The 17,300-nt window shown below is 37.8% G+C and overlaps 1 protein-coding gene across 7 annotated transcripts in view; it reads right to left on the bottom strand.

Annotated features, from left to right (window-relative positions):
- REV1 (REV1 DNA directed polymerase) overlaps positions 1–17,300 on the bottom strand; it is a 112,228-nt gene that overhangs the window by 10,880 nt on the left and 84,048 nt on the right. For all 7 annotated transcript variants that reach the window (XM_036880056.2, XM_036880053.2, XM_036880057.2 and 4 more), the window contains 3 exons: positions 16,017–16,136; positions 6,669–6,889; positions 6,233–6,405 (listed from right to left, as the gene is read on the bottom strand). In XM_036880056.2, coding sequence (XP_036735951.2) covers positions 6,233–6,405; positions 6,669–6,889; positions 16,017–16,136 — 514 coding nt within the window. The remainder of the gene's footprint in view (positions 1–6,232; positions 6,406–6,668; positions 6,890–16,016; positions 16,137–17,300) is intronic.

Raw genomic sequence — 17,300 nt, 5'->3', positions numbered from 1 at the left:
ATTATCACACACATAAGAACTCCAAGGGGGGGTGGGGGGAATATTCTTTTCCCAAAAGGAAACCTATTTTAAGAAAAATTTTCCTAAGTGATAATCAAGACACAGATCTTAATCTACACGTGGCCCTTAGAAATTCAACTTAAAATTTCTCATTTCTATTACAGAATATAATGTATCGGAGTCTGTGGGCCGCATGACTGCCATATAGGATTTATTCCAGGGATGCAAAGATGGTACAATATTTGTAAATCAATCAATATCATACACCACATTAACAAAAAGAAGGATAAAAACCACATGATCATCTCAATAGATGCTGAAAAAGCATCTGACAAAATTTAACATCCATTCATGATAAAAACTCTTAACAAAATAGGTATAGAGGGTACATACCTCAACATAATTGGCCATATATGACAAACCCACAGCCAACATCATACTTAACAGTGAAAAACTGAAAGCTTTTACATAAGACTGGGAATAAGACAAGGATCCAGATGCCCACTCTCACCACTTTTATTCAACATAGTACTGGAGGTCCTAGCCACGACAATCAGACAACACCAAGAGATAAAAGGCATTCAAAAGGGAAGGAAGAAGTTAAACTTAACTATTTGCAGATGACATGGTATTTACACACAGAAAACCCTAAAGACTTCACCAAAAAACTTCTAGAATAACTGAATTCAGCAAAGTTGCAGGACACAAAATTAATACATGGAAATCTGTTGCATTCCTGCATACCAGCAACAACTAGGAGAAAAAGTAATCAGGAAAATGATTCCATTTACAATTGCATCAAAAGAATAAAATACTTAGGAATAAACCTAACCAAGGAGGTGAAAGACCTATACCCCGAAAACTCTGAGACTCATGAGAGAAATTAAAGACACCAATAAATGGAAATCTATCCCATCATCATGGATAGGAAGAATTAACATTGTCAAAATGGCCATCCTGCACAAAGCAATTTACAGATTCAAAGCAATCCTTATCAAAATACCAACAGCACTCTTCAATGAGCTACAATAATTTTAAAAATGCATATGGAACCACTAAAGGCCCTAAACAGCCAAAGCAATCCTGAGAAAGAAGAACAAAGCAGGGGGGGGATTATGCTCCCTGACTTCAAACTCTACTACAAAGCCACAGTAATGAAAACAGTATCATACTGGCACAAGAACAGACCCACAGATCAATGGACAGAATAGAGGACCCAGATATAAACCCACACATATATGGTCAAGTAATATACGATAAAGGAGCCATGGATATACAATGGGGAAAAGACAGCCTCTTCAATAACTGGTGTTGGGAAAACTGGACAGCTACATGTAAGAGAATGAAACTGGTAACTCCGTACACAAAAGTTAACTCAAAATGGATCAAAGACCTTAATGTAAGTCATGAAACCATAAAACTCTCAGAAGAAAACATAGGCAAAAATCTCTTGAATACAAACATGAGCAACTTTTCCCCATACACATCTCCTCGGGCAAGGGAAATAAATTAAAAAGTGAGTAAATGGGACTACATCAAACTAAAAATCTTCTGTACAGCAAAGGGGACAATCAGCAGAACAAAAAGGCACCTTACAGTATGCTACAATACATTTACAAATGACTCATCTAATAAGGGGTTAATATCCAAAATATAAAAAGAACTCATATGTCTCAACACCAAAATCAAATAACCCAATCAAAGAAAATGGGTAGAGGATCTGAACGGAGACTTCCCTGAAGAAGAAATACAGATGGCCAACAGGCACACAAAAAAGATGCTCCACATCACTAATTATCAGGGAAATGCAAATTAAAACCACAATGAGATATCACCTCACACGTGTTAAGATGGCCACCATCCAAAACACAAGAAATAACAAATGCTGGTGAGGATGAGGAGAAAGGGGAACCCTCCTACACTGTTGGTGGGAATGTAAATTGGTGCAACCAATCTGGAAAGCAATATAAAAGTTCCTCAAAAAAGCAAAAATAGAAATACCATTTGACCCAGGAATTCCACTCCTAGGAATTTACCCAAAGAAAACCACTCTTAAGAGAAATTAAAGAGGATACTAATAAATGGAAAAATTCATCCCATGCTCTTGGGTAAAAAGAATTAATCTTGTCAGTATTGCCATCTGCTTAAAGCAATCTACAGATTCAATGCAATTCCTATCAAAATACCAACAGCACTCTTGAACGAACTGGAAAAAACAGTTCTAAAATTCATATAGAACCACAAAAGACCCCAATAGCCAAAGAAATCCTTAGAAGGAAGAATAAAGCAGGGAAGATCTGGCTTCCCAACTTCAAGCTCTACTACAAAGCCATGGTATCAAGGCAATATGGTACTGCCACAAGAACAGACCCATTGACCAGTGGAACAGAATAGAGAGCCCATATATAAACCCAAGCATATATGGTCAATTAATATATGATAAAGGAGCCATGGATATACAATGGGGAAATGACAGCTCCTTCAACAGCTGGTATTGGCAAAACTGGACAGCTACATGTAAGAGAATGAAACTGGATTACTAACCCCATACACAAAACTAAACCCAAAATGGATCAACGACTTGAATGTAAGTCATGAAACCATAAAACTCTTAGAAGAAAACATAGGCAAAACTCTCTTGAATATAAAAATGAACAACTTCTTCATGAACATATCTCCCCGGGCAAGGGGAACAAAAGCAAAAATGAAAAAAAAATGAAAAACTGGACAGCTACATGTAAGAGAATGAAACTGGATTACTAACCCCATACACAAAACTAAACCCAAAATGGATCAACGACTTGAATGTAAGTCATGAAACCATAAAACTCTTAGAAGAAAACATAGGCAAAACTCTCTTGAATATAAAAATGAACAACTTCTTCATGAACATATCTCCCCGGGCAAGGGGAACAAAAGCAAAAATGAACAAGTGGGACTATATCAAGCTGAACAGCTTCTGTACAGCAAAGGACACCATCAGTAAAACAAAAAGACATCCTACAGTATGGGAGAATATATTCATAAATGACATATCTGATAACGGGTTGACATCCAAAATATACAAAGAGCTCATGTACCTCAACAAACAAAAAGCAAATAAGCCAATTAAAAAATGGGCACAGGATCTGAACAGACACTTCTCCAAAGAAATTCAGATGACCAACAGGCACATGAAAAGATGCTCCATATCACTAATAATCAGAGAAATGCAAATTAAAACCACAGTGAGTATCACCTCACACCAGTTAGGATGGCCACCTTCCAAAAGACAAACAACAACAAATGTTGGCGAGGATGTGGAGAAAGGGGAACCCTCCTACACTGCTGGTGGGAATGTAAATTAGTTCAACCATTGTGGAAAGCAATATGGAGGTTCCTCAAAAAACTAAAAATAGAAATATGTTTTGACCCAGGAATTTCAATTTCACTCCTAGGAATTTACCCTAATAATGCAGGAGCCCCGTTTCAAAAAGACATATGCACCCCTATGTTTATCACAGCACTATTTACAATAGCCAAGACATGGAAGCAACCTAAGTGTTCATCAGTAGATGAATGGATAAAGAAGATGTGGTACATATACACAATAGAGTATTATTTAGCTATAAGAAGAAAACAAATCCTACCATTTGCAACAACATGGATGGAGCTAGAGGGTATTATGCTCAGTGAAATAAGCCAGGCAGAAAAAGACAAGTATCAAATGATTTCACTCATCTGTGGAGTATAAGAACAAAGAAAAAAACTGAAGTAACAAAACAGCAGCAGAATCACAGAACCCAAGAATGAACTAAGTTACCAAAGGGAAAGGGACTGGGGAGAATGGGAGGGAAGGGAGGGATAAGGGTGGGGAAAAAGAAAGGCGGCCTTATGATTAACATGTATAATGTGGGTGGGGGGCATAAGGAGGGATGTGCAACACAGAGAAGACAAGTAGTGAGTCTACAGCATCTTACTACACTGATGGACAATAACTGTAATGGGGTATGTGGGAGGGACTTGATAATAGGGGGAATCTCGTAACCAGAATGTTGCTCATGTAATTGTATATTAATGATACCAAAATAAAAAAAAAAGAAAAGATCCCTGATTTGAAAAGATATATGTACCCCTATGTTTATCACTGCACTATTTGCAATAGCCATGATATGGAAGCAACCTAAGCATCCATCAATAGATGAATGGATAAAGATGTAGGACATATATGCAAAGAAATATTATATAGCCATAAAAAGAAAAGAAACCCTGCCATTTGCAACCACATGGGTGTGTCTAGAGGGTATTATGCTCAGTGAAATAAGCCAAGCAGAGAAAGACAGACACCAAATGATTTCACTTATTTGTGGAATATAAAAACAAAGCAAAACAGAAGGAACAAAATAGCAGTAGACTCACGGACACCAAAAAGGGACTAGTGGTTACCAAGGGGGAGGGATTACTGAGGGTGGCAGAGGGGGAAGGGGATTAAGAAGCACAATAATTCACAATCACAATATAGGTTGGTCACAGGGACAGTATTACAGCACAGAGAATACAGTTAATGATTCTGTCATATTGACAGATAGTAATGCACTAGAGGGGGTGAGGATTTAATAATATGGGTAAATACTGAACCACTGTGCTGTACATTTGAAACCAACATAAGATTGTATATCAACAATACTTTAATTAAAAAAGAAAATATCTTTTAAGTTTCATTGGGACTGCACTAAAATGACAAATTTAATAAAAATTTGCATTTTTTTGCTCCTCAAAAAAAAATCGGGTGATGGAAACATGGGGGTATATTTGTTTAAATTTCATAATAAAACTTTAAGTTTAGGGCAAAAATAGAACAAATACCAAGAAGGGCAATCAGATATGGGCTTATAAAAAAGCTGAATGAATATTATCCTTGAATTGAGGGGATAAAGTACAATGACTCCCTTTTTTTTTCTTTAGTGTTTTACGTAGATACGTGGAGTATCTGGATTTTCCAAAAAGGATTCAATGAAAGCTGATGTTCTTTTAAGATTCGATAGAACAAGCCCTTGGGTACTGCTGAACGCACAGAAGCTCACAATGCCAAGTGCTGGAAGGCATTTTAAATGCATGCATGGCAAGAGGAACTAGTACCCGCTCTCCTCCCAGAGGAAAATCAATTTTTGGATGATCCTTCCCATGTATCTTGAACAAGTAGAGTTCTAGGTTACAGACCAGAAAAGGTACTATAAACTGGATCTGATTTTCACATAACAACCAGGTTTCATAAGATTATATTGCTGAGTAAGGGCCTAATAACTTATTATAGAAATGACCACTAATGTTTACATTTAACTACCATTTGAAATACAGATATATCAAAGTGTTTATTACAATAGGTAAATCTAACAGTTCATGATTACTAACTGCATACAAATATACTCTATAAATTCTGTTGTTTAATGTGTAATTTATAATTCCTCTTTTCCTGGTAAATGAATGCATCAGTAATAGAGCTGGCAGTTTCCTGTGTGTGAGAACAGCCCTCTCATTTCTCTCAGCATTGTAATCGTAATGTGAACTTAAGGTAAGTGGTTTGGCATAAGCTAACCCTTAAACTGTATTTTAGCATTCCCTATATGTGGCTTTCAAGGTCAAAAGTCTCAAAGCTTGGATTGACAGAATACAGTGGACTGTGTAGTATAAAATGGCAAAATTAGGTTTCATATTGGTCACAAAAATCTTCCATGAAATGTTGTATTAATGGCCCTCAGAAAAAAAAAGTTTTTAATGCTTTCTACTAGTCCTCAGAAACTACAATAACTACTCTTTGCACAAACAAAATTTCACCTCCATAAATGGTCTGTCTCATTCAAATCAGTTTTTTGAATTATTGTATTGAAATTTCGCCACAGAACCCCTTCAGCAAGCCCACAACTATCTCCATGGCTGCAAGTCTGACCCTTTCCCTTTTCTTTCTGTCAGGCACTATAGTCAACAGCCTGAAGACCCCAAGGGCAGGTGCTGAAGGTCAGGAACACACAGCTGGGCTGACCTACTGCTACAAGATCACCTGACAGGCTGAACCTCAGCACATTAACATAATTCACATGTTCTTTGGCTCAGGCCTGGCTCTATGGAATGTCAAGTAACACCAGAGTTTACAGATCTTTATTCATACTCTTCCTTGGTTTTCTTCGTTTTCCAGTAATTACAACAATCTGCACTGAAATATCAACATCTAATCTTCTTTTGAAGATAAGCTTACCTGGCAATGTTATCACAAATTCCATGGCCTCCAAATTTTGCTGTTTCGACAGGGGCTCCTGGCTTTCGTACCATGATTTTGAGAGTCAGGCGTTTGCCCTTCATCCCAGCGGCTTCAAGTCGTCGTTGAATTTCTTCTGAAAGATTCAGAAGAAAAGCTTCGGCTTCTTTTGGCTATTGAAAGACAAACACAGAAAAATTCTCCTGTTATTTCCTATATGCCTAACAACTTAACTTTCCAAGTATTTTAACTTTGAATATTAACCACATATATTATTTTCTATCCTGCTAAGTGTCTATTAAAAACAAACATTCTGCAAGCTCTGTGAGTTGCCAAGAGTTTAAAGTGTTTTTAAGAGTCTATAGTTAGTTGGAGAGACAGGACTCTAAGAGAATACAAAGAACAATGTAAGATAAAACCTGTTAAGAGATCTTACCTGGGTAAACCTTATTCCATAGTTGATCTCAGCTGAAACAGATTTTCTTTCCTTTTCAGTTCGAACTGGTCTGTCATCCAAACCACGGCAGAACCTATAAAGCATCTGACCGGTTTTGGGACCAAATTCTTTTTGGAGCTGTGCCATGGTCAGAGACTGCAGGTCCCCACAAGTTCCAATTCCCAGAGATGTCAACTTAGATTCCATCGACCGTCCAACTCCTAGGAGAGGGAAAGGATATATACCTTAATTCTGCCCATGAACTATAAACACAGTTTAACAGTGTCAACTATCATTCATGCACAAAACAACTAGCCTAAAATAATCTCCCTTAAAAGAGACAGAGGCACTGAACAACGTATTAGAACAGATGGACTTAACAGACATCTACAGAACACTCCATCCAAAAGCAACAGGATACACATTCTTTTCAAGTGCACATGGAACATTTTTAATAGATCATAAACCAGGCCACAAAAAGAACCTCAGTAAATTCAAAAAGATTGAAATTGTACCAACCAGCTTCTCAGATCACAAAGGTATGAAACTAGAAATTACACAAAGAAAACAAAAAAGCCCACAAACACATGGAGGCTTAAAACATGCTCCTAAATAATCAATGGCTAAATGACCAAATAAAAACAAATCAAGGAATATATGGACACAAATGACAACAATAATTCAACACCACAAAGTCTGTGGGACGCAGCAAAGGCCGTGCTAAGAGGGAAATATATTGCAATACAGGCCTACCTCAGGAAAGAAGAAAAATCCCAAATGAACAGTCTAAACTCACAATTAATGTAACTAGAAAAGGAAGAACAAATGAGGCCCAAAGTCAGTAGAAGGAGGGACATACTAAAGATTAAAGCAGAAATAAATAAAATTGAGAAGAATAAAACAACAGAAAAAAAATCAATGAAAACAGGAGCTGGTTCTTTGAGAAAATAAACAAAATAGATAATCCCCTAGCCAGACTTACCAAGAAAAAAAAAAGAGTCTACACACATAAACAGAATCAGAAATGAGAAAGGAAAAATCACTACGGACACCGCAGAAATACAAAGAATTATTAGAGAATACTATGAAAAATTATTATGCTAACAAACTGCTAACCTAGGAGAAATGCACAACTTTCTAGAAAAATACAACCTTCCAAGACTGACCCAGGAAGAAGCAGAAAATCTGAACAGACCAATTACCAGCAACGAAATTAAACTGGTAATCAAAAGACTACCTAAGAACAAAATGCCTGGACCAGATGGTTTCACTGCTGAATTTTATCAAACATTTAGTGAAGACCTAATAACTAACCTCCTCAAAGTTTTCCAAAAAGTAGAAGAGGGAGGAATACTCCCAAACTTATTCTATAAGGCCAGCATCACTCGAATACCAAAACCAGGCAAAGACACCACAACAAAAGAAAATTACAGACCAATATCCCTGATGAACATAGATGCAAAAATACTCAACAAAATAGTAGCAAACTGAATTCAAAAATACATCAAAAAGATCATCCATTATGATCAACTGGGATTCATCCCAGGGATGCAAGGATGGTACAACATTCGAAAATCCATCAACATCATCCACCACATCAACAAAAAGGAGGACAAAAACCACATGATCATCTCCATAATGCTGGAAAAGAATTTCCACAAAATTCAACATTCATTCATGATAAAAACTCTCAAAAAAATGGGTACAGAGGGCAAGTACCTCAACACAATATAGGCCATATATGAGAAACCCACAGCGAACATCATACTTAACAGCAAGAAGCTGAAAGCTTTTCCTTTAAGATCAGGAACAAGACAAGGATGCCCACTCTCCCCACTGTTATTCAACATAGTGCTGGAGGTCCTAGCCATGGCAATCAGACAACACAAAGAAATAAAAGGCATCCAGATTGGTAAGGAAGAAGTCAAACTGTCCCTGTTTGCAGATGACATGATATTGTACATAGAAAAACCTAAAGAATCCACTTCAAAACTACTAGATCTAATATCTGAATTCAGCAAAGTTCCGGGATACAAAATTAATACACCAAAATCTGTTGCATTCCTATAAACAAATGATGAACTAGCAGAAAGAGAAATCAGGAAAACAATTCCATTCACAACTGCATCAAAAAGAATAAAATACCTAGGAATAAACCTAACCAAGGATGTGAAAGACCTATACCCTGAAAACTATAGGACACTCTTAAGAGAAATTAAAGAGGACACTAACAAATGGAAATTCATCCCATGCTCTTGGTAGCAAGAATTAATATTGTCAAAATGGCCATACTGCCTAAAGCAATCTACAGAATCAATGCAATCCCTATCAAAATACCAACAGCATTCTTCAATGAACTAGGGCAAATAGTTCTAAAATTCATATGGAACCACAAAAGACCCCGAATAGCCAAAGCAATCCTGAGAAGGAAGAATAAAGCAGGGGGAATTACACTCCCTGACTTCAAGCTCTGCTACAAAGCCACAGTAATCAAGACAATTTGGTACTGGCACAAGAACAGACCCATACACCAATGGAACAGAATATAAACCCAAATATTCTGAGCCCAGATATAAACCCAAGCATATATGGTCAATTAGTATATGATAAAGGAAACATGGATATACAATGGGGAAATGACAGCCTCTTTAATAGCTGGTGTTGGCAAAACTGGACAGCTACATGTAAGAGAATGAAACTGGATCATTGTTAAACCCCATACACAAAAGCAAACTCAAAATGGATCAAAGACTTGAATGTAAGTCATGAAACCATAAAACTCTTAGAAAAAAACATAGGCAAAAATCTCTTGGACATAAACATGAGCAACTTCTTCATGAACTTATCTCCCTGGGCAAGGGAAACAAAAGCAAAAATGAACAAGTGGGACTATATCAAGCTGAAAAGCTTCTGTACAGCAAAGGACACCATCAATAGAACAAAAAGGCATCCTACAGTATGGGAGAATATATTCATAAATGTCATATCCGACATTCAAATTATATAAAGAGCTCATGCATCTTAACAAACAAAAAGCAAATAAGCCAATTAAAAAATGGGCAGAGGAGCTGAACAGACACTTCTCCAAAGAAGAAATTCAGATGGCCAACAGATGAAAAGATGCTCCACATCCCTAATCATCAGAGAAACGCAAATTAAAACCACAATGAGATATCACCTCACATCAGTCAGGACTGCCACCATCCAAAAGACAAACAACAACAAATGTTGGCGAGGATGTGGAGAAAGGGGAACCCTCCTACACTGCTGGTGGAAATGTAAATTAGTTCAACCACTGTGGTAAGCAGTATGGAGGTTGCTCAAAAAACTAAAAATAGAAATACCATTTGACCCAGGAATTCCACTCCTAGGAATTTACCCTAAGAATGCAGGAACCCAGTTTCAAAAAGACATATGCACCCCTAAGTTTATCACAGCACTATTTACAATAGCCAAGAAATGGAAGCAACCTAAGTGTTCATCAGTAGATGAATGGATAAAGAAGATGTGGTACATATACACAACGGAATATTATTCAGTCATAAGAAGAAAACAAATCCTACCATTTGCAACAACATGGATGGAGCTAGAGGGTGTTATGGTCAGTGAAATAAGCCAGGTGGAGAAAGACAAGTACCAAATGATTTCACTCATCTGTGGAGTATAAGAACAAAGGAAAAACTGAAGGAACAAAACAGCAGCAGACTCACAGAACCCAACAATGGACTAACAGTTACCAAAGGGAAAGGGACAGGGGAGGATGGGTGGGAAGGGAGAGAGAAGGGGAAAAAAGGGTCATTACGATTAGCACGTTTTATGTAGAGGGCAGGGACATGGGGAAGGCAGTATAACACTGAGAAGACGAGTAGTGATTCTATAGCATCTTATTACACTAATGGACAGTGACTGTAATGGGGTAAGCGGGAGTCTAGTAACCCTAATGTTGTTCATGTAATAGTACATTAATGCAAGCAAAAAAAAAAAAAAAAATCTCACTTAAAATTTTTAAGTGACCAAACTGAAGCATCTCAGATTAAAGAGTTCTTGGGTACAAATCACACTAGTAAAGTTACTTTTAGAATTACTTCTCAACTTGGGCTCTACATGTAGGTGAACCAGAACTTCTCAAATAAGTAAAACTAAAGTTCTCAAAAGAATGTGACTTTTATTTATTATTGAGTAATATCAAGATTTTTATCTTATTCACAAAATAAACTAGTTTGTTTACAGACTTGTTTACATAAGTCTATCATATGCCTTACAGACATTCTAGGAAACACATGAATATTAGGGATTTCAGTGATGACCAAACACTACAACAGTTTTAGCCATCTTTTCTTTGAAAGGGAGTTAGAAAAAGAACTTATGATACAGGCACAAACCCAAAAATACTATTTGCAATCATCCTGGACAAAGCAGTCTCGCTAACCCAGGGAGATAGGGTCCTAAGCAAGTGCAGTGGCAGTGGGGAGAAGACAGGTATCTTTTACCAACAAAGACCATCTCCTGCAAAGGCATTATTAACCCTCCTACAGCCAGGCCAGCATGCAGGGGTCTCTATCCATACTCTTAAAGATGCAAGGTTTGAGCATCATCCAAAAGATGCTGAGTTCTGTTGCTCTCAATTTGCCCAAAAGCTGATCAAAGGTATGCCTATCTGGGAAAGATATTTAAGACTAACCGAAGGAAACTAATATTCTTATTAAAATTGTCTCCACACCATCAAATCTTCTTTCAGTGAGGAAAAGACTGTCTCTGGTCTTCTGTAGGATCTTATCAGAGAGCTCTGGGGGAAGTCTGCTACCTTCTGCTCATCACAGTTGTTACTTCTAGCTCCGATCCTGAGTGGTCTCCTGCAGAAGGAGCACCCGGGCTCGCCCAGGGTCTGCCAGGAGAACCTCTTGCAGCAGTCATGAAAGAGTTAATTAAGAGGCTGGCAACCTTCCAGCCAAGATCTATGGCTGTGGAGGCAGGAGACACCAGCTTAAACCAGGATAATTTATTCCTGAATGGAAGTTAGATGGAAGATGTTAGGGATGCTGCCTCTCATCTGTGCCATTTTAAAGTTCAAGGCAGAACAGCGAACAGGTAATATGAGTCTGAGCTAAGAACAAGAGCCTCCAGAGAAGGCACCACTCACAAAAAGGGGAGCTTGTAAGCAGCCTATCTGGGTATTTATCAAAATGGAAGGAGAAATCCAAGGGAAGGGACAAATCGTGTGATGAGTTACCCAAAGTCACTTCACCACTATTCCTGTTCAAGGGAGGCTTTTGTCTTTGTTTTTTCCCTCCCACCACAGCCCCACTCCCACCCTTGAATTGTGAGCATGATCTTTCCCTTACAGATCTGGGGAGCTGAGGGTCTTACTGACTTGCAAAATCAGCAAGGAACAATGATACTCCTGGATTGAATGTATGTACGTGTGCAGGGCTGGAGCAGGGGGAAGCCCGTAGGTTTTGAGAGTATCTTTAGTATACTGGAACAGAATTATTACTAATAGGCACAAAAGAAAGGCTACTGTATTAAATCTCACCAGATTACCACAACTAACTGAATTTGAGCAAAATGTCCATCTAGAGAAGAAGAAAAGATCCTCTGCACTGCAAGCCCACCTTATGAAAAGGAATGGCCTGAAGCCGAGTCGGGGAGGGTGGCACGATGGTGGTCTGAGTCTGGCCCCATGATGCTGAGTGGAGTGGAAAAATCAACCTTGGACTCAGCACCTAAGGCCTGAGAGGGCTGCTGGTTCAGCTGACAGTATCAGCATCAGGTAAGTATTTATAGGAAAGGAGGCACGTTAGGGAGAAAGAAACAGGGTCTTAAGGATAAAACTGATTTTATCCACCTAGAAAAGGAAAAAGTGAAAGAAATATGCTAGCTTAGAACCAAGTCTCTGAGAAAGAGAGAAGAAAAAGTGTGGAAGCTCCTGGTGAAGCCACTGGGACAAAGAGTAGGGATTTGTCCTTGAAGGGAAACTATTACTCTAGGTTAAAAACGGCCCATAATGTCATCTCCCCAGCACCCAGAATTAAACAGTCTGACAGAGACACAGAAAAGCTCCAAAGAATGAAGTCTGCACCGTCTGCACTGGCACTGTCCAATAGAACTTTCTGTGGTGGTGGACATGTTCTGTACCTGTGCTCCCCAATCCCGCGGGCACTTGCCCCACGTGGCTATGGAGCCCTGAAATGTGGCTAGTGCCACCAACAAACTGAATTTTAAATTTATCTTTCACTGAACTTCAAATTTTACTAGCATCACCAGGCTAGTGGCTGCCACATCAGGACAGTATAGATCTTGTACACCTACTCATGTTTCTCTGAGAATGGAACAGAGGTGGAAACCATACACTGGCTGCACTAACCCCCCAAGGGCTGGACAAGGTGCAGAAGGGCCTTCAATCAAGGGCATGCATGCAGGGTGCCAAGCCTTGCCAAGATGCAAAGAGCAGCTAGAAATGGCTATTGTATTTAAATAGTTGTTGGGGACAATCCTTTCTTTCACTGGATAAACAGATCTCATTAGGTAATTTTTGTTAGCACAGCACAGAATCATTCTGTGGGGTCTCCTACAGCATAAACTTACCTGTGCGTGTTTTTCTTACGGAGCTACAGTAACTGGCTATGGCACGCAAGGCACACTATACACTCAGTAAACACTTAAAGGCACAGCAGGCAAAGAGAGCTTGTGGAGGACGAGGGCTGAGGCGTGTTAGCACTGGTTATAGATTACAGGGCAAAACTTCCTCAAAGCATCTTGCTCCACAAGATGTTCCTAGGTACTATATATTCTTCAAATCTCTTTGGGAAATTACTGGTTTTTAACAACTATCAGTATGTTTCTTTATCATGAGAATTCTCAGAACTTTTACTGTGTGGGCCCTGATTTAAAGGAATGGCTTATATTCTGTAGAACACAGCGGGAAAAGGCAGACTTCCATGCTGTCTCCAGGACAGGGGTAGCAACAGAAGGTTGACATCTTGCGTATCTGAGATTTTCTAAATCTGTCTGATTAAGAATTTGGGGAGTTTATTCAAGAGAGTAGTTTAAAGGCATGAAACTGCAACAATTTTGGGTGCGTACCACTTGGTTGGAAGGGCAGAGGACGCTGCATGAGAAGGTGGCTTGCCAGAGGAAACCACTCTTGCCGCCCCCTGTATTTCAGACATCCCTTAGGGAAGTCTAGGCTGTGCCTAAGAACTCAATCAGGACAGATAATCTCACACTTGCCCTTCAAGAAATAAAGTTCCTTCAACCAGGAAACAAATGGAGGTGAATGGTAAAATTATTAGGTCAAGGAACTAAAAAGTATTTTTTCTGTATAAAAAAACAAACAAAACCTACAAAAATGATTCCATTTCAAGATGGTGCTATGGACTGAACTGTGTCTCCTCAATCCTAATTCCCAGGGCCTCAGAGTGTGACAATAATGGAGGCAGGGCCTTGAAAGAGGTAAAATCAGGTCACATGAATGAGCCTTATCCAATACAACTGGTGTCCCTTTAGGAAGAGATGAAGACGTGGACACATGAACAGCAAAGCCTCTGTGAGGACCCAGCAAAGATGGCCGCCTACACACCAAGGTCCAGGAGAGGGTCAGGAGACATGGACCCTGCTGACAACTCAGTCGTGGACTTCTAGCCCCCAGGATCTTGCAAACATACACTTCTGTTACCTAAGCCCCTTAGTCTGTGGTATTTTTGTTATGGCAGTCTTAACAAACTAAGAGTAATGGCTAGTATGAGAAACCTGAACTCAAAATTTCACATGTAGCTTTAAATACACTGCTGCTTCTTACATAAGACTGCACTGTGTTATTAGAACTGTTTAAATTGGATTGTCTAATAAGGTAATTTGCTAGCTTGACTTTATAAGGTTAATTATCTTTCTCAAACTGACCATCAGAATGTCACATTTCTAGCACTAATACATTTTTTTTCTCTTTTTAGCAACTGACTACCATTTGTTGAGCACAAGTAGTTTCAAGAAGCGTACTATATTGTATCTCAATTCTGACAGAATTTATCAGATTTTTAATATAAATAACATTTTAATTTAATTAAAACAAATACACCCCATTAATTTAGAAAGTTAACGTTATTCAGAAAGGAATATGAAAGTGATTTAAAATTTTAAAGTTTTGCTAATATACTTTCAAACACTGATACCCTACAGAGATTTTTTTTTGTTATTTTAAGATAAACTGATCTTTTCCTTTTGTTTCTAAAAGCATTATCTTTCTTTTTTTACAATTATCTACATTATTAAATATATTCTTTTAAGTTATTTACTATAGGAGTCAGGAAGCTTTAAAACTAACCTACCATAAAATGGTATTTGGGTCACTTAATATATTAGCCTATAATAGAAATTTCTAAGTTGGTTCTGACATACTTTAATGAGGCCTAAGAATATACATCTAAAAATACCACTAAGTCCACTTTCAACAAACAAATGAATCTTAAAAATTTTCATCAAACATGTACTGTCTTGAACTTTCTCCAACACAAATACACTAGAGCTTTACTTAAGCTAATACAGACTGCTTTATAAAAGGAGACAGTTTTCTGAAATAGCATCAAAGATTACCATATGGTTTAGAGAAGTTTCTTAGAAAGAGGATTCTACCACAGAAAGCAGTTTAAGTATTTAATAATTATGAACTGAACTGTCCTACACAAAAAAATTACATCTATTCAAGGCCCCAAGAGGGCAACCATTTTTCAGTTATAGTTAACTTGATGACTTCTCCATGGGAAGATTTTTACATGTTTAGTTAGCCACACACACAAAAATACAACTAAACATCCTGCCCCTCTGGAGGAGAAAGGTATAGATGAATGCTTTACTTCAACCTTGGAGTTAACAAAATATTTCATTTTTTAAATTTATCCTTCCTACTTTTTCCACTTTTGAAACTATTTGTTTACTATACTCAGAAAACTGTCTTTAATCTAACAGGATAATTTTGGAAATAGAATTAATTCTCAAAACTTTATCTTTGGCCTAAAAGCACACTAATTTAATTATGAATGAAATATGACCAAAAATCAATTTCATCATAGTCTCTTTAAAATAATTTCTTAGAATTCTTTGATCTTGCTACTTAGGAAATACCTAAAGTAAAATACATGAAAAGCAAAAGTAAAATGTAACATCAAGATCTTAATAAATCAACTAAAGAGATATTCATTGTAGAATTCCAAATTTTGTTTCTCATCACATTCAATAACAGATAAAAATTTTAATTCATGTTTTGGAAATAACAGATATACGTTATAGAACTCAGAAAAGCACTAATAAATGTTTATAGTAAGTGAAAGCTATAAAGAAAGGATTTGTACTTACCTGGTAGATTAGTAACTAGCTGACCTCTAATAAAATCATCTACTTCTTCTGGTTTTAAGTGGTACTGGCCATCTGGTTTTGCTTTCCTAGTTGCCATTCTAGCCAGAAGAATATTAGAACCTATAAAGTTAAAAAAAAATGTTGAAGAAATATGTACAATTATTTTCTTAATTTCATAACAAAGCCATCTACAAATAGGTTACCTATCAAATTTCTTTCTTTCTAAAAACAATGAAAATAAATAACTTTCAATTTGGATCATTTCAAATACAGTACAAAACTGGCAGTATGTTAAGTATTACAGATTATAATGAACATGGTTATTGTACAGAGGTTTCTCTTTGTCCCAAAATAAGTGACCTTTCGATTTTTCTTGCCCAACAGCTCTAATCATAAGATTGGAGGCTTATAGGACTTGAGAGCAATGATCAGAAATCAGGTCCTTTTACCATTCACTGGATCCAGGCTAAGTGGGAAAAAGGCAAAGGATGCTACTGGGCTGTGGTAAAAAGAAAGCCCAAAGGACTGGAAGCCTTGCTAGGCTATCAGCACAGGTGTAGAACACTGAGCATATGAGAGCCTGAGAACAAAGACAGATGTTGGCATGAGACCTTGGGGTGAGCACGGACATGCACGACCTCTGCAGAGCAGGGGAAAAGTTCACTAGGATCTGTGGGACTGGAATGTCAGGAGACCTTTATGTAAATTAGGAACTCCAGAAATTGTAAGGAGTTCTATAAAGGACACATGTTGATTTTATTTAAGACATATAGAAACTATGCATTTTCCTAGGGTAAATATATAGATATTTAGGGAGAGAAAAAAATTCTGGAAAGTCACACCAAAATAATACAAGCAGTAAATTTTGGAGAAGACCAAGGGGCTAAGGAGTGGAAATACCACATGGGGTTGTCGTTTCAATTATGTGCCTGAACTTAGAAGAATGCAGTCCTATTGTACAGTTGCAAATTATAAACAAGTACAATTAAGAAGAAAAAAATAAACCCGTGCCTGATACTGGAACCCAGAAGATAAGTCCTAAATGGATGTGGAGAAGGATCTGCAAGCCAAATACCAGGGAGTAAAAGGCAGGCTAGCTAGTAACTGGAGGGATTCTATGAATGTATTAGTCATGTATTTTATTTTCTGTATCTTGTGATGTTTTGACATCTTAAAAATCTTCTTGGCTGGAGAGAGACTGCACTCCCAGCTATTTGCTGAAGGCAGAAAACAACCTTCCTGGGAGCAAGCCAGCCATCCCCGGCCATCTATCTCCCTATCAGA

The sequence above is a fragment of the Manis pentadactyla genome, chromosome 2 (assembly GCF_030020395.1).
Source record: "Manis pentadactyla isolate mManPen7 chromosome 2, mManPen7.hap1, whole genome shotgun sequence".
Classification (NCBI taxonomy): Eukaryota; Metazoa; Chordata; class Mammalia; order Pholidota; family Manidae; genus Manis; species Manis pentadactyla.
The sequence above is the reverse complement of the archived record's forward strand: the minus strand, read 5'-3'. Positions and strand labels throughout refer to the sequence as shown.